Genomic DNA, 21,359 nt, shown 5'->3' on the forward strand with positions numbered 1-21,359 from the left:
TATTTTTCTGAGAAAGGAGGTGGAGGTCAAGGCCTCTGCTTTTATGTGGGAGATGATAGAGCACCCCCTCCTTCCTGTCCCTGGAGGGTCTGGCTTTCCCATTCCTTTGGGGAAGTCTTCCCTCCCCTAAGTGACAAGTGACTGTCCCTGGGGGTCTGAACCTCAGCTTTACTCCTGAGACCATGGCTGAAGCTAATAAGGCTGTCATTAACACTGCCTCCAGCAAAGCCCAAGGCCAGTAAATATTTTATTGAATTATTTCACTGTGGGGATATTGTGACTCATGTTGAAAACTAATCACCTGCCTTTTATCTGGCCCTTAAAAAATAGATCCCTGGTTAAACATTTAAAGGTCAGAGTCATGGTGATTGCAGTGGCCTCATTGTTTTCTGTCCTTTGTGGGTTTGGGTGGGGAAGTGGGGAAGAAAGGGATGCGTGGGAGGGAAGATTCATTGTTAGAAGCTGCTTTTATGGGTGCAGGGATTCCAGGTGATCAGAGTAGCTGCCCCCCCCCTCCCCCTTTTGCTTTCCCTGGTCTTGATTCTCCAGAGGGGTGCTGGATAGGGGCTGGAATGTGGGCGGAGATGGCCTCTAAACTAGACAGCTCCATCCAGTGGAAGAAACTATCCCTGGCTGAGCCTGCAGGAAACTTTCTTTTGTACTGTCAGAGCCTGTGGGGAGAGGCATTACAATCCCATCATTCTGTTTGTTTGTTTGCTTTGTTTTGTTTTAGGTTTTTGCCAAAGGGTGCATGTGCTCACCAGAGAGAGACAGAGAGAGGGAAAGTGAGAAATCACCCACCAAGGGAGATGGCCACACCACAATCCCCTTCCTCCAGTCTTCTGTCAGGATTTGGGGCACACATGTACACACATATGCCCAGCATGATTTTGAAATGGCTGGGTCTGGGACCTGAACCACGGTCGGCCAGGTGGGATCCCAGCGCCTGAATTTCCACGTCACCTGCTGGCCCCCATCATTCTGTTTGTTAAAATTTAATTTTTCATGTGTTAAGAAGAAAAAGTGTTTTAAAACCTCCCACCCACCCCTATTTTTCCCCCTTCCCAAAGTTTCGTTGCCGTCTGACCTCACACTGGGGTGGGGTCCTGGCTTTAGCAGTCTAGTAATAAAATCAGTTGGCTTACTTAGCACCTTAGCGGGCTGGGCTGTGCGCCTTCCTCTACCAGCTGATGGGAATTTCTGGAAGGAGGCACCGAGGCCCTTGGAAGTGAAGGCATGTGGCTGACACAGGCTGCCATTGGTGAAGGACCAAGGGGGAAATATTTTGAGGACCTGCTACATTCCGTGACCTCGCTAGACACTCTTAGGAGTTGCAGAACAGTTGGCTTCCTAACCCTTCACTCCCCCAAGAAATGCCTTCCATTTTCTAGAGAGGAGCAGATGCCGTTCTTTTGAGGGGACTGCCACGGTCCCTTTTCCGCCAAAAGTGCCCAACTTTAGGTGTGACGTCCTAACACCCAAGTTTCTTTGCAGCCACCAGAGATGACAAGTGGGAGAGAGTTAACGCAGTGGGAAGAAAGACAGATTCTGTTCATTTGTACACTGTTATCTCCAGCTGAAAAACAGGCCTGAAGGGAGAAACATCGCCAGGCTGCCAGGCGTCAGCGACGTAACTGACTCAGCACAGCGCGGACATGCTTCCTGCAGGATGCAGATGCTGGGCCATGTGACCTAGGTGCCCTTCCAGTGCCAGGGGTCACAATGAAGTGATACTTACGTCCAGCCAGCTATAGGTGTCACAGACCTTTTCTTTACAAGTCTGAAAAGATGAGCCCAATCTGTTTTGTGCAAATTCGTTTACATTCCCCTTGGCTTTGGTGGCACCTTACTCTCCCCGAGATTTCCCAGTGTTTGTCCCTTCCTTACCTCTGTCGCTCAGTAACTTCTTATTATATATATATATATTTTTTTTTTTTGCTGAAAAGACAGAGACAGAGAGAGAAAGTGAGAAATCAGCCCCCAGGGAGGGTAGCCATGCTGTAATCCCTTTTCTTCCTGGAATTTTGTACATGCATGCACACATGTGTGTTGAAACTCACAACACTGGGCCCGGGACTCGAACTGTGGTTGGCCATGTGGAAGTCTAGCACTTTAACCACTATGCTACCTGCTGGCCCCAAAGTAATTATTTTTCAGTACAGTTCCAAGCGGTGGACAGCAGCCCCTGCAAAGAGTGTGGTCTTGGCGGAGGAGAAAAAACATAAAGAGGCAGTAGAGAGCAGTGCGGCAGCTGTCGGGGTCTGGTTTCTACGGAGGAGGGTCTCGTGGAGGCAGAGCCCAGGGAGTGCTGCTTAGTCTGGGTGACACCCAGGCAAGATCTTCAAGGTGCACAGAAGCCAGCAGGAAGGCCAGCCTCCTGGCTGCAGGGGAGCGGCATGTGCAGACACCGACAGGCAAGGAAAGTAAGAGCTGGGGGAGGCTGCCAGGGCGCCTGTCATCTGGAGCGCGTGTGTTGACTGAGCTCATTTTGTTTCCTGTGAAGACTCTCAGGTGCCAGTTTAAGGGAACAGTCACAGCTCTGCCTTTTTGTCTGTTAACCGTAATAGATGTCAGCTCCCTGAAATTCAGGTGAAATCCTTGTTGCGTGAATATTAATGCCCTCCTGTGAACCACATACAAGACAGTTTTAGAAACACAACTGTAGTAAACATCTGTCCAACTCAACTGGAGCATAGCGCTTCTGCTTCACTCTTGCGACTTTCGTGCCCTAAAATGTTGCCGTTCCATTACCGTCAGATGATGTGGAGGAGCTGCAAAAGGCAGTCTGAGATGGTGTCGTGTCTGTTCCCCTTTGTTTCTTCCCACCATATTTCTGTGTGCTTATTAACTGGTCATTTCATAGTGTTTATTCCTTTTCCCCCCTTTCCTCTGTGTCTGGAAGAGGGCTGCTCTTCTTGCCCCGGGTTTGCTGTGCTGTGCTGTGATGATTGGGCAGCTGCAAAGTGAGTGGTTTGTTGCCGGTCATCGGGGTCATCGCAGAGCCAGTGCAGGGAAGGCACATGGAGGAAATCCCAGACTTGGTGTCCCTTCATATGGAGAAAGAGGGACCTTGGGCTCCTGTCCTTCTTTGTCAGTCTTTAACCCGGTCAAGTTGGCCTCGGCAGCAGGTTGAGCAAGTTGCTCCAGCTTCTGCCCACGCGTTGGTTTTGTCAACTGTGGATTAAGGAGAAGAGATTGGTACACAGACCTTGCCCTGTTGATGTCAGCTTTGGAAATCTGTCTTGTGATAATGTGGGATGATGCAACAGTTGCTTGCTTTTGGCACGCTCGAAGGCCAGAAACGTTGTGAAACAGAAGTGTGTGTTTGGGGTACTTGTCTGTTTGCGAAAAATTGGTTCATGGAGGGTGCTGGCTGGGTCTCCTCAGTTTTCTCCGTGGCCTGGGTAAAGTGGATAGGCCTTGACAGCAACCTAGGAGATCTACGGGCTTTGTAGACACAACTCCGTTACATGTTAGCTATGTGACCCAGGGAAAGTTAATTACCCTCTCTGTGCTGAGGCAGCTTGAGAATATTATAGGAAAAGTTGAGGTGGCAGTCTGTTTGGAAGGAGTACTTCCACATAATACTTTCTATAAGACTAGGGAGATATGTGTAGCCCACCTAAGGAATCTTCCTTCCCTGGGCCAACTGGTGGCATAGTGATTAAGGTGGCAGGATCCCACTCGGGTGACTGTACTATTTGAGTCTGGGACCTAGTGGCTTGAGAAACTTGCTGGGTATGTGTACACGTGTACTCAAAATCCTGAAAGAAAGGAGAGATGGAGGAGGAGGGCTTGTGGCATGACAGGGTCTACTCTGATTTTGAGTGGCATGATTGGGGCTGCCCAAGGACTTAGGACACGGGCTCAGGAATGACAATCTGCAATGAGCCCCTCCTGCCTCTGCAAACCATCTCAAATCAAAATATGGTTTTGCTGCTTTCAAAAATTACATTTTTGGGGGTCCGGCAGGTAGCATGTTGGTCGAAGTGCTAGACTCCCCCATGGCCAACTGTGGTTCGAGCCCTGGACCCAGTGGCTTAAAAATCATGCCAGGTGCATATACATGCCCAAAATCCTGAGAGGATAATTGAGGGAACGGGTGTGGCATGGCCATCCTCTTTGGGAAGTGATTCCTCACTTTCACCATCTCTTTGTCTCTAGTGAACGTACACGCCGTATGGCACTATATATATTTTTTTAATCTCTGCTTTAGAGATTTTCCCTTCTGAAGTTTCACATGATTTTTCAAGAGCCCTTCCAGCTCCCATGGTTCTCTCATAAGTAATGGAAGAACTAAATTTTAGATCTTTTGCCGTTGATTGGCCAGGGAACCCCCTTCCTGGAAGAACAGGTGGGTATCCTGCCGATTGGAGGCAGCTCCTTTGTGGATGATAAGAAAGAGATGCCAGCCTGCCTGGGAATCATTTTCTTGCCACTAGTGTTCTGGGAATGACGTCTGGGAAGAGCATTAGGCATGACTCGAAGCCTGGCATGCTCGTGTGTAATGGAGGTAGACACGCTGCCCTCCCTCCGACAAGAGTGCATTTCCAGCTGTTGGTTTCCTGCGTGATGGGAAAAACACCAGGGTTTGTGGTTGGCTGGAGGTTGGGTGAAATGCTATTGCTTAGGTGAAATACTATTCCTTAGGTATGGACTGCTGCCAGTGAGTCAGATTGTTTACTAATCCGTCGTTGCTTTTATAAAGGAGCTCAAAATTCAAAATGAAAAAAACAAGATTTCCACCACTAAGAGCCTCATGGCTCAAGGAGTGACTTACGAAGGGCTTTATTTTGTCTCTGATATTATCAGGCAGGGTTCTCAGTTGTTAGCAATAGAACTCAGAAAACCAGGCCGAGAAAGGGACATTGTTAAAAGGATGTCACGGGGCCCAGATCTTCTATTTCTCTAACCTGTGATGATATCTGTGACGTGTTGGGGCCGGTTGCTTGTGTGTCTAATGTCCCAGAGAGACCCTGACCCTGACAGCACGGTGGTCTTACCCATTCCTCTCTCTCCCGTGCCCAGCCCTGAAATAGGAAGGTGGGGTTCATGTCAGCCATGGCAGGACATCTGGACATGTGGGAAGCACATTGCTGGACTGAGCCCAGGTGGTAAAGTAAAGCTGGTGGGGCGTTTTTACTACCTCCGACAGGCACATTTGGCCACAGCAAAAACGCAGCAAGGAGATGCCTGAGCCCGCGGCCCTGTCTTCCGCAGCTTCCCAGCCAATCAGAGGCAGGTGAACAGAGGCCGGGTTTGCAGGTCAGTGGTGGAGTATGACCTGCTGCCTGCCAAAGCCTAGGGTCTTGTAGCCCCTCTGACCTCAGGGCAGACCAGTGCATGTTCTCTTGGAATCATGTTGGCAAATCCATGCCCTGAATTTGGTAAGGTGTCATTGCATGCTTGCTCCGGTCAGAGGCAGACATGGCCCAGAGCCGTGAAGACCTGGGTGCTGCCACTTTGGATGATGGCAAAGGAGAAGGTGGTGCTGAGGAAGGTGGGGAGAACCCCTGGAGGTCAAAGCCCTGGGGCCCAGGCTGCCATAGCTTCTAGGGCACCGAGCAGGAGAAGGGCCCTGGCTCCAGCAGTTCCTCCCATGGTTCTGAAGGACTCGCTGTAGGCTTCTGGGCTGATCTGGTTGGAGAAGGAGGCATGGTACCGTTCTTGCCTGTTTCTCTTCAGAACCATACGTAAAGCAGAAACCAAAGCTACAGTGAGCTCTTTAAGATTTTTTGAGGTTAAAAATTTTTTTTAATTTCTCAGGGCTGCCAGGTGGCATGGTGGTTAAGGGCGCTGGACTCCCACATGGCCGACCACAGTTCAAGGCCTGGACTTGGCGACTTGCTTTCTTACTTTCCCTCTCTCTCTCGCTCCCTCGCTCTCTCTGTCTCTCTCTGGTCAAATTAAAATAAATAAAGTTAAATAAAATAATTCTTAAAATTAAAACAAAATTTTTAATTATGGTGAAATGCACAAAATATAACATTGAACAGGTTGGCGGTGTTAAGTACATTCACATCGTTGTGCCACAGTTCTCCCGAACTTTGTCATCTTGCAAAACCGATGCTGTGCCCATTGAACTACACTTCATTTCCCGTTTCCCTCCTATCTTCTAATAAAACCACCCTTTCGCTTTACATTTCTATGAATTTGACTATAGTAAATACCCCCTAGAAGTGGAATTACTCCAATTTGACCTTATGTGACTGGCTTATTTTAACAAGGACAGTGTCCTTGCAGCTCGTCCATGCCACAACAGGTGTCAAAATTTCCTTCTTCTTGAGGCTGAATAATGCACTGTACTGCACGTGCCATTATTTTGTATAGCTCTCCCCTGCAATGGGTATTTGGGCTGCTTTCACCTTCGAGCCACACCCCTACTCTCTAAAATTTTGTTTTGTTTTAAATTTTTTCTAGAGGGCATGTGTGCCTGCCAGAGAGACAGGAAAGAGAGGGAAAGTGAGAAATCACCTCCCATGAGGGATGGCCACACTGTAATCCCTTCTGCATTTCTCCTTTGAGGATTTTGGTCATGCACACACCTGTGCCTGGCATGATTTTCAGGCCGCTGGGTTCAGGACTCGAGCCACACAGTTGGCCAGGAGCCTTGACTACTATGCTACTGGCTGGCCCATACACTCCTACTTTTAAGCTTTCCATGCCTCAGGGTGAAGTCTCCTGTGTTCCCAGCTTACCTTGTTGCTGGAGTTCTTTCTAGGCCTTGTCTCTCCCTGCCTCTCTCTCCAGCCACATTCTCTGACTGCCACCTCCTCATCCATGATGCACCACCTGCATCCGACCTGTTAGCAGCCCCAGGCATGCTTGTTCCCTCCCACTGCTGGGCCTTTGCCCCTGCCCTTCTCTTTATCTGGAATGCAATATCTTTCACAAATATGGTATCTTTCACACCTTCCAGATCTTCCACTGCATGCCCTCCTAGCCTGGTGGGGGGCCTTCTTCCATCTCAGCTGAGAGGAGCCTCTCCTGACCTCCCAGAGCTATTGGTTGTTCCTCTTACCTTCATTTTGAACCACTGGGCCTGTAAGGTTTTTGTAGGGCAGGGACTATTTAGTTGACTAACCCTAGTGTCTGTGCATGGTGGCTGTGGAATATTGACCACCTAAAGGATGTCCTCTCCGATCTAAGAGCTGCCTTTTCTCCTTCTGTCTTTCTCTTTGTCACTAAGGTCCATGTCCCAAGTTGAAATTGGGTCTTTCTTCCCCCCTAGAAGCACTGTTATGCAACAAAGGTCAAGTTCAGCTCTTTCTCCTTCCTTCCTTCCCTCCCTCTCCCTCTTTCTCTGTCTCTCTCTCGCGTGCTTTTTTTTCATTTCTAGAGAAAAAATGAAACTCGCCAGAGAGAGAGATAGACAGAAAGTGAGAAATCACCCCCCAGGGTAATGACTATGCCTCAATCCCTTCTCCTCCATTCTCCTCTTGGGATCTTGGGTACACATGCACACGTGCCCAGTGTGAGTTTAAAGTCACTGGGTCCAGGACTCGAACAGCGGTCAGCCATGCGGGAGTCCAGCAACATAATCATGACGCCATCTACTGGCCCTCAAGTCCAGCAGGTTCTGATTCAGGTACAGAATGCTTTAAGTGTGGGGCTGGCCACAGTTAAGTGCTGTGCCTAGGGAGCGGAAGCCCATGTCATTGATTGTGTTTTGAATCCCAGCCCCAGTGGCTTGAGAAACATGTCAGGCATGTGTGTGTGTGCCCCCCAAATCCTGACAGGAGGGAGAAGTAGATGAAAAAGGATTGTAGTTACCACACCCTCTGGGGAATACTTCTTTTCCCTCTTTTTCTCTCTGGTAATTAAAAAAAGAAGAAGAAGAAGAAGCTAAACTTGTGGGCTAACCTGAGAACTTAGCATTCGTGACTATTCGGGAGATGAAAAAAAACCTATCTATTTTCAAAATAGCTCGAGTATAGTTTCTGGAGTGTACATCTTTCGGTTAAGTTGGGGTCTGTTCTGCTATTAGTTTGGAAATCAAAATTGATTTTCTTTTCTCTCTCTCTTTTTTTTTTTTTGAGAGAGATTTTTGCTATAAGATGCATGTACTTGCCAGAGAGACAGAAAGCAAGAAATCACACCTCCAGGGAGGATGACCACGTCACAATCCCTTTTCCTCCATTCTCTTTTTGGGATTTTGGACACATACGCACATGCGTCTGGTATGAGTTTTAAGCTGTGGGATCTAGAACTGGAACCATGGTCAACTACATGGGAGTCCAGCGACATAACCATTATGCCATCTGCTGGTCCCCAGAGGTGATTTGCTATACCCAGAGGACAAAGGCGAATCGTTCCCTCTCTCCACATCAGAAGAAATACACCCATTCACCTACAAGGGAGAGGAAAATGGGGACAGGCCTCGTCCTTAGACGAGGAACCTCCCGAGAATTTAACACATGATTGTTTTTATGAACGTGGCGGGTCACACATTAGTGCCTGGCCTCCAGTTGAACAAAGTTTCGGCAGCAGGCAATCAGCCCATTCTTTACTCCTGCTGTCTGCAGCGGGAGCCTTCTCTTTGCTGAAAGTGAATTAGTCTATTTTAAAGTTTGCCAACAGAAAAAATGAAAAGAATAAAGCTATGGGGGCAGCAGAGCTGGCAGTGCCATGACTCAATTTCACTCAGATCTCATTCTGGATTTGACTGGGGGAGAAACCAGACTTTAGAATGCCTGTGAGTCATCTGTGGGAATGACATCCTCCTAGGGTTGTGCAGTGTGCAACCCCTAGAGCTATACCCTGCAGCCCCAAGAGGCTCAGCCAGCCTTCCTGTAGCTGTCTTTGCAATCAGCAACCCCCTCCTCCCAGTCGTTACACATGTCCACTGCAGTGGAGGCATTAAATAGAAAGCTCAGATATTTTGCAGGAAAGCCAGATTGAGTTGTGACAGTTTTTTGTCGCATGAAGCTTTGTACACAAAGGCGAGGAAGGAGTCTGGAATCAGTGGTGGGTTTCAATGCCTTTTATTTTTTTTCATTTTAATTTTTACTATAGGGCACATGCACTCACTGAAGAGAGACAGAAAAAGAGAAAGAGAGAAAGGGAGAACTTACCCAAGAGGGGATGACTACACCAAGTCCCTTCTCCTCCACTCTTCTCTTGGGATTTTGGGAACACATGCAGACTTGCCCAGTATGATTTTCAAGCCATCAGGTCCAGGACGCAAACCACACAGTTGGCCATGTGGGATCCAGCCCCTTTAACCTCCATGCCACCTGCTGGCCCAAGGGTTTGAAGGTTAATAGGATAGTAATCTGAATCTACCTGCCCAGGCCCTGAAGCTTGGTACCCTACTGGGTTGGCCTATTCAATCCTCAGTGGCTCTGGGGAGGAGGTGCTGTCGAGAAGGAAACTGAGATTCAGCAGAAATGTCACCTGTACCACTGATAAGTAGGAGGAATAGTGACCCAGGACATCCAACTCCAGATCCCAGAGTCTGTGGTGTTCTCTGAAGTACACCAATGCTCTCTGCGCTCACCCTGAGAAAAATGTCTTGCTCTGGGTTCAGTTGCTCATCTGTGAGATGGTTCTTCTGGTCTTGCCCAGGGGACTGAGATATGGTGTAGCCAAGAGCCTGGGTGTCAACATATACCCAAGGCTGTCTCGGGCATTTTGGATTCAGGCCACTCTTGCAGGGCCCTCTTCTTGTTCGAACACCAAGTCGTGCTTTCTGAGAAGCAGAATTTGGAGTAGTCGCCATCTGTAATTATTTTTCTTGTCTGGCGGGGCATTTGTGGCTGGATGGTAGTGGTTTACTTAATTGGATTTGTGCAATCTCATTTTCCCACACAATAGTTTTTAACCTGTTTTTGAACCTGCTTGTTTGTGGGTTGCATACCATTTCGTGTTAGCCCAGTGCCCTAGTATTGCCTGGCATCTAAATCGGCCCCCACTCGTAGGTTTTAGTATAAGCCTTTCTCTGTCTCCTTCTCTCTCTGTAAACTTGAAGTCACTCAAATGTCATTGCTTTTCCTGTTATTTTGTTTGTTTGTTTGTTTGGGACAGGAATATCCCTGATGCCAAGATTTCTACCTGCAAGGTCAGTTTTAACTTGCAACCAGGTAATCCTGCCCCAAACTAAATGAGCATCTAAAGGGCTGTGAGTCTCTCAGTTATGTGAAAGCAAAGCTATTCTCGCCTAGTGACCGCCCAGTCATGCCACCTCCTGTGGGCATGTGCAGTTGTCCAGAAGTGGCAGCTCCCAGTTCCAGCTTCCCCATCACTCTCAGGAACGTGGCTGCCACTGCTGTCCCCTCCCCTTCGTGTCCTCTGTAGCCATTCTTTCTGCTTTCTATCTTCTCCTCGTTGTCACGGCCAATTTGGAGTGGGATAATGTCATCTCTATATAATGCTCTCCAAATCTATCCTAATTCTTACAGGAGCTAATTCATGCCTCAAAGTTATAAAGTTTACCGATGAAGCACTGGGAAGACATTTGCTGGGCTCTTCCCCAAATGAATGCTGAGCTCCTAATTGGGAGCCTCAGTGGGAAAGCTCGGGGGTGCATGGCAGGGTTCTGTGAACCCCACATGTGATAGAACCTTTGTGTGCACAGCTGCTGAACTCGGATCATTCCCACGTCTGTACAAATAAGCATGCTTGGGGGACTGATGTGAAGATCACTGTAGGTCATGCAGATCCTTGTAATTTCATCATCACCTTCTCTGGGGCTGGTAGAAATTATTTATAAGATACTAAGTATACTGAAGTCTAAAAAACAAGTTATTTCCTTTACATATTTCTGACTTTCTTTGTCTTAGGAAATAAGCTGTTAAACTTACTTCAGGATGGCTGTCCCAGGTAGTGCTGTGTCAGCCCAGAGGCCATCTGGGAGGAGGTGAGGCAGGTGGTGAGCTGCAGGGCAGGGTGACTGAAGGCAGCTAAGGGTTTTGGGCTGCTCTGTCATGGACATATGGAAGTAGACACGCAGGAGAATGTCCCAGGCCCCTGTTATCAGGGAGCCTCACCTTGATGAGGGTGTCAGCAGATCTGGAAGGCTTCTCTGCTCCTAAAGCAGCACACACGGGCGGGTGTGGGGTGGCCTTCCACAGAGCTGGACCCACTTTTGTGATGGAGATGACTTACCCAGCAACCATCCAGCTCAGACTGTCCCTTTCCTCCCATCTTCTACACAAATGTGTTCTAAAAATCCTTGTGCATTTGCCTCAGAAGACAATTGAAGGGCTGGGTCCTGGCAGAAGCCATCCTTAGTAATGCTCTGCAGAGGTGACCGTCAGGAGTCACTGCTGGTGGTTCTCATGTGGATGTGTGTGCGCGAGATAGACAGCATGTGGGTGCAAGGCAGGCAGTTAGGTGTTTTTTTCCCTCTGTAGCCTTCCACATGGTTCGCTGCTTACCACCAGGGTCCTCAGTGCTTCCGAGTAATGGGGGCAATCGTGAATTTCCAGGCATAAGCATTGGAGGGCTGGGATTGGAAACCAGCTGTGTATGTAAGACCTGGGAGAAGCTACCTTCCATCCCTGATTTTGTTTTGTTCGGCCTCATCGAGCTCATGGCGGCATGGCCAAGGCCTTGAACCTTCAGCTTGGGAAGGGAATAGTTCTTCAAATAACTCCCTCCCTTCCTGTTCCTCTGCTCACCACACTCCAAGGATTACTGAAGGAGCTCCCTCCCTGCCCTCTTCCCTCAAGCGTGGAGGTGAGCAAGTTCTCTGGCTCTGGAGTTATTTTAGCTGCCGCTGGATGGCCGTTTGGCAGGGACGATAAAGGAGAAATTCTAGTGTCATGCTAAACTCGTTTACCCATAGGTCTTTTCTGTAACTCTTAGATGTTGAAGGTGCTTTCGAAAGTGGCTTTCAGAAATCTCAGGGCTTATGATGAGAATACCATTTGGTAGGTCCCTTGTCCTTCTTTATACTCAGCCAAGTGTTTGTTGTCATGGCAACAGATCTGCTCCTGCCAAGGCTTTTCTAATAGCGTATAAGGGGACCTGAAGCTTCCTCAGACTGTTAGTAATAATCTTTAACAAAATATATGTTTCTGAACATTACGAACATTTTAGTGGGCCCTCGTCCATCCTGATGGGGACTTTGGAGCTCTGTATCAGCCTCATATCTGCAAATACAAAGATAGGACTCTGTTTTGCTTGCTTGCCTTTTTTCTTATACGCGTGTTCTTACATAGAAGAAGAATCGCTATTCTATTGTTAACAGAGCTTTGCACATGGTGGGTATTCAAATCTTTAATTTTATTTGAAAGGCAAGTAGAACAGCCAAGCATTGATCTAAATGTCCAGAATCAGACTGGCAGTTAGATACGCTCTTGCCCTAGGTGATGTGGAATCTCAACCAGGCAGGCCTCCCGGACCTGTCACCTTGAGGGTCCGAAACTCCGGTCCCCTTTGTCTTCACACCGCTGGGAGAGGGGATCCGCAAGCAAGTCTGATATGGATAAAGACCCTCTCACCGCGCTGTTCCAGGGGCTCAGATTTAGCACAGCTGTGGAGTGTTAGGAATATCTCCTTTTCAGAATAGAATATTACCCGGGTTTTAAAAGCTTCTCCTCCTCTTTATCTGCAAATATCTATTGAGCCTTTATTCTGGTTCTCGTATCTGCCCAAACATGGAACACCTCTGTGGGGATGATTAGGGGTCGCTTAGACATTGGTCACTGTCCACAAGGTCACCGTCTAAGGGGGGATGCAGGTCCATGGAACAGGAAGCCCAGAAGTGTTGCTGAATATAACAGCACACTGTAGTGGGAAGGAGGGGGTGAGCGGATGAACTTTCTATCCCCTCAGTCTCTCCTTCCCCTCTTCCTCCATTCTCCATCCTTATTTGTAAGTGTGGGAAGCCTCTGAGCTGCTTCTCATCCTCTGCAGGGAGAAGAAAATGTTTATTCCGTGCCCCTTTTTATACCAAGTACATCATCCTGAAGGTTCCAGGCAGGGAGAGGACACAGACCAGTGGGAACCAGGGGGCTCTTTCTGACCCTCACTCACTTACCGGGAAGGGGCTTTGTGCTCAAACATGGCGGACATCACCCTGCTTTCACTTTTCTCTGGCGCAGAGTTGGTAGCAGACATCTGGTTAAAGGGAAAGTCTGATTTTAGACGAAGACTAAGGTGAGGGGTGGGGAAGCTTTTCCAGGAGGAGACTGACGTAACAGCCTTCCCCAGCGTCCTGTAGGGACAACGTGGCCAACAGTCACATTCTTGCATTGAACCTCCAGGCCCAGAACATGTGGTCCACCTAGATTTCATCTGGCAGGGTCTCAGCATGGTGGGGTTGTTGGGAATTAGGGAAAGGATACTGGCCAAAGACACACTCTAGCCCCTTCTACCTGAAGCTTGTTGGTAGACTAATAATCAGGTTGGCATCATATGGGGACCTGTGAATAAGAATCTGCCTTTTGACATCATACTAATGGTGACCCTAATGCACATTGAAGTTTGAGAAATTGTGTCTTTAATCCTCTTTTCAGATCTTAGGACCCGGGTAGCAAATACATAGAGCCAGGCAGCAAATACAGAGTGGTACGTGCATCCTCGCACTACTCCTGCATTATGGCAGACATGACTAGCCGATCGAGACACTCAGTTTTCCACCAAGCCCAGACCCAGACACTGAATCTTCAGCACAGTGTTCCAGACATCCATGATTAGTAGATCAAAATTAGCCCAAAGATATTTGCTCCCGACGAATAACTGCCTTTGTCTTTAAATATTGGGTCATTGGAAAAGGCATGATGTATTTTTTCTGTTTTTGTACGCAAAAATGGATTGTGACTTTTCCGACAATCCAAGAACTCATCCTAAAAACAAGGACACAACTTCTTTTTCCTAGACCTTAAGGTATGAGGAGTACGACCCTAATCATTCCCTAGGGCAGAGGGAAGGAGCACTGCGGCCCACTGAGTGGCTAGACATTGATTCTGAAATAATTTGGAGAAGGTATGACTTAAGATAGGAATAGAAGAGGTAGGGGTTCAGATGGTGGTGCAGTAGTTACCGTGAGTCTGTGAAGCTGACCCACAGGCAGGTCCTGGGTTCACACCTGGAGACCTCCCTGAGTACACCAGGCAAACGCATGCCCATGATCTGGTGCTGACTGAGGCTGGGGGGTAGCTCGTGGGGTCAGGATGTACTCTCTCTCTTTCTCTCTCACATGGAACATTATAACTGAACAAGTAAAAAAATAGAACATAAAAATGTTGAGGTCGAGAAGAGACGGTAGAGGTAGCATGAATGGATTTAACGATCTGGGATGACAGTGGCTAGGAATAAGCTGCAAATGGACCCTCTCTCCCTGATTGCACTTCAAGGGCCTCTGATGGAGTCTTGACCTAATTGCAGCCACTGTTCCTTTAGAACTTTGAATCTTGGGGTGTGCAGTGGTGAATGGAGAAAAGGGATGGGGAGAGGCCCAAACCCCGAGAGAACTGAGGAGGAGCGAGGATTACAAGCCCAGACTCCAAGCTGGGCATGCCTACCTATTCCCACTTACTCGTTTGTTGAACACTTACTATGGCAAAGCTGTTATAAGACATTGGCGTTTCTAGAAAACAAGGGATTCCTAATTCCGCTAAGCATGGGTGGGTGGCCACCTCTGGGAAGCTGCACTGCAGACTTCCCCTGCTGTGTTGGGCTGCTCTGGGCACTCAGGAGCTGAAAGGGTGATTTGGGGAGAGACTCTCCTTGCTAGCAGGGAAGGAAGGGTCTTCTGCGTGAATGCACAGTGACTGTCCCCTGCCAGAGGAAGCTAGCAGGATGTGATTCATGCCGCGAGGCCCGACAGTACATGTCTACCCTGAACCCAGGGCCTTCAGTACAGACTCTCCCAGCCCATACATTGTCCAGCAAGGACAAGGGTATTGTTTGAGTCCGGCTGATTAAAAACAGATGTTCAGGTGGAAGGGTTCTCATTGTGTCCCAGTTGATAGAATGAAGTGGAAGAAGAAACCTTAACTCTCCATTCACCAAATTTTCTGTCGGGCTACATATTGGCAATGGCGAGGTATCCTCATGAATGGAGTGGTTCAAAGTTGTAGCTATGGACTAAGTTATGTGTGACCTTGGACAAGTTACTAAACCTCTCTGAATCCCCTTACCCTCATTTGTAAAACGAGAATAGTGATAACTACCTTCTAATGATACCTCTATGAGGAGTACAGTTAAATTTATAAAATGAACACGTTCTCAGGACCAGCAGTTAGCATAATGGCTATGTTGCTGGACTCCCATGTAGTCGCCCACGGTTCGAGTCCCAGACCCGATGACTTAAAACTCACGCCGGGCACGAGTGCGTGCATGTCAAAGAACCCGAGAGAAGAATGGAAGAGAAGGGATTGTGGCATGGCCATCCCCCTGGGGGGGGTGATTTCTCGCTTTCTGTCTCTCTATCTCTCTCTGTCTGTCTGGCAAGCGCATGCGCCCTATAGCTAAAACACACACACACACACACACACACACACACACACACAAACACACGAATGCGCTCTCGAAGGGACCCCATCATGTGCAAACATTCAGTGAATAAGTAGCTAGTCCTGATCATTTGGAAACAGTGAGATTGCTTCCTGAGGGATGATGAAGTCAACATATCGTAGTAAAGTTCAGGAATGTACAGAAACCCCGTAAGGAGAAAAATAGTCCTGAAGCCAATAACTCATGACAGTAACCTGATGCTAGAGGTTTTAAAGATGGATGCTTGTCACAAGGAAGTCTGGTCACTAGCCGAAACAGCAAGAGGCCAGCCAGAGAGGTAGTGTGAAGGGCCTGCATTGCAGGGTCCCAGGAGAGTGTCATCCCTTTGGGGGAGGTGGCAGTGGCAGGCTCTCACTCAGATCCCTAAAATACTGTCTCGTTCTGTACCCATCAGACCACCTCCTAAGTTATCTGACATTCAGCAAAGGCTGCCCAGGAGATAATGTTCAGATTAACTACTGCACACAACTTATCTCCTCAACAGTTAAATTTTGTCAACTGAGAAACGGCATGTGGTTGACACGTCAGACCACATCTGCCTTGTTGGTGTGAGTTGGCATCCTTAAGTCACTGGAGCCTGGCCCTAACGAGAATAGCTTTCTGTGCCCAAGCAGCAGAGGCAGAGCATGGTAGCAGGAGTTCACAGTGGCAGATATCAGGGAGCCAGCCGGCATTTCCCAGGTGACACCCTGAAGACGGACATTGTGAGCGGGCGCCATTCCATCGGGGGTGAAGATGAGGATGTACCCATTGGAACGTGTTTGCTCCTGGCGTGGCTTCCCGTCGTGGGAGCGTGTCTGGGGTTCTGTGTTTCCATATTACCATTCTCGCTTTGCTTTTAAAACAGCAACAAAGAAAGAGGATTCTTGGTCTTTGTGGCTGCCAGGACTGTGCATGCCAAATCTCATGCTTGCTGGTCTGAAGCCACCAGATGGTGGTAGGATAGTGTGTGGTTTTGTTTTCTCTGCCGTTTGAAAAGTCGTGAAGTGGGAGAGACTGAGAAGCGGGAGATTGGCTGAAAGCTCATCATCTGATAACAGTTTGCAGTATCTTCCACCTCCTGTGTGGGCACCATGGTGTTTTCCAAAAATGTGACACCGACCCAGCCTAGCGTTGGCTGAATTGCACAGAATTGGCTGTCTGAAAACCCAGCTGGGTGTCCATTACATACTCAGCTGTGTACAGTAGTTGCATAAAACGTTTGGGGGTGGGGGGCAGCCAATGGTGTGGTGGTTAAAGTGGCTAGATCCCACATGGCTGACAGAGCAGTTTGAGTCTGGGACCCAGCGACTTGAAAAACGGGCCAGAGGTGTGTGCGTGCATGCCCAAAATCCCAAAAGAAGAAATGGAGGAAAAGAGACTGCAACATAGCCATCCCGCCTGGTGTGTGGGGGGGTGCTCTCTCTCTCTGTCTCTTTCTCACGCATATGCCTTATAGCAAGATTAAAAAAAAAAAATGGTGTTTTGAACCAGAAATTCCACATGTTGCTTCTTCCTTGAAGATTGAAATGGGTTGTTTAGGGTTGCCATTGTAGCCAGTGGGGAGTGGCACTTCCTCTGTCGGGAGGTTTTAAGGGTTTATTTTTGAAAATCTGTTTTACATTTTTTCAATTTTGTCCTAAGGAACCTCTCTCTGCAGCTTAAAGGACTACTCATGTTTCTACCTCAAGGGGCCTTGAAGTCAGATTGTGTGTCTCTTGCAAGAACATTTTGGTGATAAAATGGCTCATGCAAAAAGAAAAAAAAAAAAAGTTTGGATAGTTTTGAAGCCCTTTCCAAGGCTAATATAAAGAAAGTTCTTCGGTGACTTAAAGATGGCCAGTGTCAGCTGAATGGAGAGAGGGCACTTGTATGGCGCATGTGGGGGATGGTCTGCCTGACAATGCATCGTGCCAGTGGCGGGTGTGTTCCTCCCGCTCTCCTCCTCCTCCGCCTCCCCTCCCTGTAATTACGCAAGTCGAAGGCACCGAACAGTGCCACCTTTCCCGTTGTCCATCTCTCTGTGCCCAAGGATAAAAATAAACTGCTGATGAAGCCAGAAGAAACGTGGCTTGTTAATTTGATGTTCTTAATATCCTGAGTGCCCGCCTTGACCTTTAATGACAACGAAGGTCCCCCGACAGGCACCAGCTGCCCCACAAATGCTCATCCGAAGAGCACGGATGCGTTTTCCCTGGTAAGAGACACAACAGCAAGTGTGGAAGTCCTGCCTGAGAGTGCATCGGGAGCTCATCTGCTTATTAAAGGCAAGAGCGTGCAGCTGGTGGCAAGGAACTACTGGTTCTTTGCTTCGTGCATTTTCTAAGGCGCCTCCCAGTTCTAAGTCCATGAGGAACACCCATCATTTCTTTTCTTTTTTTTTTTTTTTTTTGAGAGGTTTTTGCTATAGGGCGTGTGCGCTCGCCAGACAGACAGACAGAGACAGACATAGAGACAGAAAGCGAGAAATCACCCCCCAGGGGGGATGGTCACGCCGCAATCCCTTCTCCTCCATTCTCCTCTCGGGATCTTGGGCATGCACGCACACGTGCCCGGCATGAGTTTTAAGCCACCGGGTCCGGGACGCGAACCGTGGTCGACTTCGTGGGAGTCCAGCAACATAGCCATTACGCTAACTGCTGGTTCCCAACACCCATCATTTCTGATTTCAGGAGATGACATGGGCGTTCTGTGAGGGCAGAGGCTGGCTCCTCACTGCACTGCATAGTCATTAGACCAATGTAGCATTTCCCAAGTGTTTGCCAAGTAAAGGAATGCTGGTCTGTCTCCAGTGTCTTGGCTTCTAGAGAGATGGGTCATCTGGTCCAGCCTGGAGGTCACCTGAGGGATCTACTTTATGGTGTCCGGCAGGTGTGTACACCGCTTGCTGAGATCTGGCTGGCCGCCTTGCCTGGAGCTCCCAGGTGCTCCTTACTAGTCCATTCTTTTGTGGGTTGGCTATAGTCGTTTCCCTAATGGCCTTCTGGATTTTGCTCTTTGGGCTAAATCTTTGGGCAAAGGGTGGTTGTTGTTAGCGAAGGCATTCTGGTTAAACTTTTCCAGGAGTAAGAATGGGACTCCTTCCTTTCTTTTTAGAATTCAGGCTCACGTTCAGATGTCATGTTGAAGTTCTTTCACTCTCCCTTTTAAAGACTGTACCACCTAGGGCCGGCAGGTAGAGTGGTGGTTAAGGTGCTGGACTCCTACATGGCGCACTATGGTTTGAGTCCCTGACCTGGTAGCTTGTTTTCTCATTCCCTCTCTCTGATCAAATTGAAGAATAATAAGAATAAATAAAATAAAACAAATAATTATTTAAAAAAAAAAGACTGTACCATCACTTCATGTTGCAGAATAAAAGAATCTTGTAACAGGCCAGCGCGATTACAGAAAGCAGGCGCCCGGCCTTGTGGTCAAGTCTGATGCTCGTGCGTATGCGTGCAGATCTGTGTTAGCCTTGGCTGGTGCTGGCCTCGGGCCTCCCCCAGGGCAGCAGATGGTGTACCCAGCCATGCCCTGCTCGGCTCAGCCAGAGTGGCAGCTGAGGCACGCTGAGGCAACTTCTGTGAGGCAACGCCTGGGCAGCCCTCCAGCCTGCCATCAAGGTGAAAAGACACCTGACATGTTAAGACTTCTGAGCTTCCTGACGGCGGGGGCTTGAGAGGCAGCAGGGAGAGAGACTCTTTGCTCATTTATTGAAACTAAAATATTAGAGTCTGCCATGGGCCATTGCAGAGGTGGCCCTGAGTGGCCCATGACAGCCTTGAGCACTGGTTTCTATAAGCGCTTTCCTGTTTGTTCTTGGCTGGAAGGAAGCCGATGATGTCACTCTTCTGAGCTCTGCAGAATAAAAATTAATAGCCAAGGAGACTCTGGGCCAGGGATGTCTTTAAAAGCTGTTTAGCTGGGACCAGCAGTTAGCGTAATGGCTATGTCGCTGGATTCCCATGTAGTTGGCTGTGGTTCGAGTCCCGGACCCGGTGGCTTAAACTCACACCAGGCATGTGTGCGTGTGTGCCCAAGATCCTGAGAGGAGAATGGAGAAGGGATTGCGGCATGGCCATGCCCCCTGGGGAGTGATTTCTTGGTTTCTGTCTCTCTGTATCCCTGGCGAGCACATGCGCCCTATAGCAAAATCCTCTCCTAAAATAAAATAAAATAAAATAAAAGCTGTTTAGCTGAGGACAGCTGTCTGGTTGTTGGGAAGGGATGGGGCAGAGGGATCAAGGCCACTGGAGCTGGCTCATGACGTGCCTTTTCAGGCTAGTTTTGAGTGCCATCAGATAGCCACTCTGTTGATGCAGAACTGTTAATAACACAAATGGAATCCCAGGGAGGCTCTCTGGATTGCATCCTCTTGGCCTTTGGTCTTCTGAAGTGTTTGGGAGGAAAGAATGATGCTAGCTTTCACAGAAGCTGCCTTTTGGACTGTTAATTTGCTTTCGCTGTACTGATCGGATAGCTCCTCAGCGGAGTCAGATGTGGGAGGAACGAGGGTTAGTCCGCAGTGACTGGGACATCTTTATGGACAGACTCTCTAGCCCAGCCAGAGTGAGTGGCCCCTGCCTTCCTCTGGAACTTGGCTGGTTATTGCCTCATTGAGACTCTACTTCATGACCCCCTGATATAAGCGGGGATCCTCCTCTTGCCTGTAAAATATGCCAATCCCTGCCTTCAGTGGGCTTGCAGCTGGCAGGCCTCTCACCTCTTCCACCTGGGTCGCAGGCTCAAGCGTGGGCACGCCCAACCTGTGTATGCCCGTTGTACAACCTGTCGTTACGCACTTTAACTAGAAGGAGCATAAACCTTTGGAATGTGGCTGTGAAAATAAAGATTTGTTATTTTTACCAAGTATATCGTGACATGTTTAGAAAGATATGATAAAACATTTCCTCCCACCAAAAAAAAAAATAATAATAAAACCATCAAATTAAGTGTAGATGAGGCAACAATAAAAGACTGAGGACAAAATTGTAAAAATTATAAAATCTAGATTACTCGGATTGCTTCACAAGAAGCACACTGGAAATCATTAATGATGGATTGGGTCATTGGAAAAGTCATGACGTCTTTTTCTGTTTTTCTTTGGAAAAATGCATTATGACTTTTCTGCGAACCAATATTTAGGGTGTGATGGATGCAGTGAAGATGGCTCAAAGTACCAGTTGGCGTACCCACTGGTTTGGAGTACAACATCCACGTTTGGGTCTAAGCAAGTCGGATCCTTGCCAAGGCCACACAGCCAGTGAATGGGGGCGCTGGGCTTTGAACCTACTTCGTCTGATTTCAGAATTGAGCCCTTAACTCATGGCTCTACTGCTTAGCCTCCTGCTAGTTCAGGGGCTGGCAAATTCATGCCGAAACCCCATGATGAGAATACCGGTGGGGGCCGGCAGGTGGCGTGCTAGTAAAGGGCACTGGACCCCTGCATAGCCGACTGTGGTTCTTGTCCTGGACCTGGCAGCTTGTTTTCTCAGCCTCCCCCAAGTCCCTCTCTGGTCAGATTAAAAGAACTAACTAAATAAAGTTAAATAATTATTTAAATAATTTTAAAAAAAGAATACTGATGCTACTGAAACTCTGTGAATTGCAGGCCACTGGAGCTCTGCGTATCACTCAAGTACGTGACAGGGACAGAAGAGGATGGGGTTACAGCTGCTAAGGTCACTGGGGCAGCGAGGGGGGTCACTTATTCCAACAGGTAAATTTTTGGTCTGAATGAAACAGGTATGTTTTGGAGAAGATTCCTGATACGATATGTCCCGGGGCACGTAGACTCCTGTTTGGTGTATCTGGTGTGTTTGGGAGTTGCGAGCCTTGGAACCAGGTATTTATGCTCTCTTAGATCTTTTAAACTTATAATCAAGAGAGTGTAATAAGCAACTTTGCCAGGTACTAAAGTGCACACGCACCCT

At 48.2% G+C, this 21,359-nt stretch overlaps 1 protein-coding gene across 14 annotated transcripts in view; it reads left to right on the top strand.

Moving 5' to 3' along the window:
• MTSS1 (MTSS I-BAR domain containing 1) overlaps window positions 1–21,359 on the top strand; it is a 194,613-nt gene that overhangs the window by 117,598 nt on the left and 55,656 nt on the right. The window contains exon 1 of one of the 14 annotated variants that reach the window (XM_014587653.1): window positions 2,930–2,963. The exons of the other annotated variants lie outside the window; for them this stretch is intronic. Within the exon in view, the coding sequence (XP_014443139.1) occupies window positions 2,945–2,963 (19 nt within the window). The 5' untranslated portion in view covers window positions 2,930–2,944. Of the gene's footprint in view, window positions 1–2,929; window positions 2,964–21,359 lie in introns of those variants that run through there. 14 annotated transcript variants of the gene reach the window in all.

Source organism: Tupaia chinensis, unplaced genomic scaffold (assembly GCF_000334495.1).
Source record: "Tupaia chinensis unplaced genomic scaffold, TupChi_1.0 Scaffold000227_1, whole genome shotgun sequence".
NCBI classification, from domain to species: domain Eukaryota; kingdom Metazoa; phylum Chordata; class Mammalia; order Scandentia; family Tupaiidae; genus Tupaia; species Tupaia belangeri.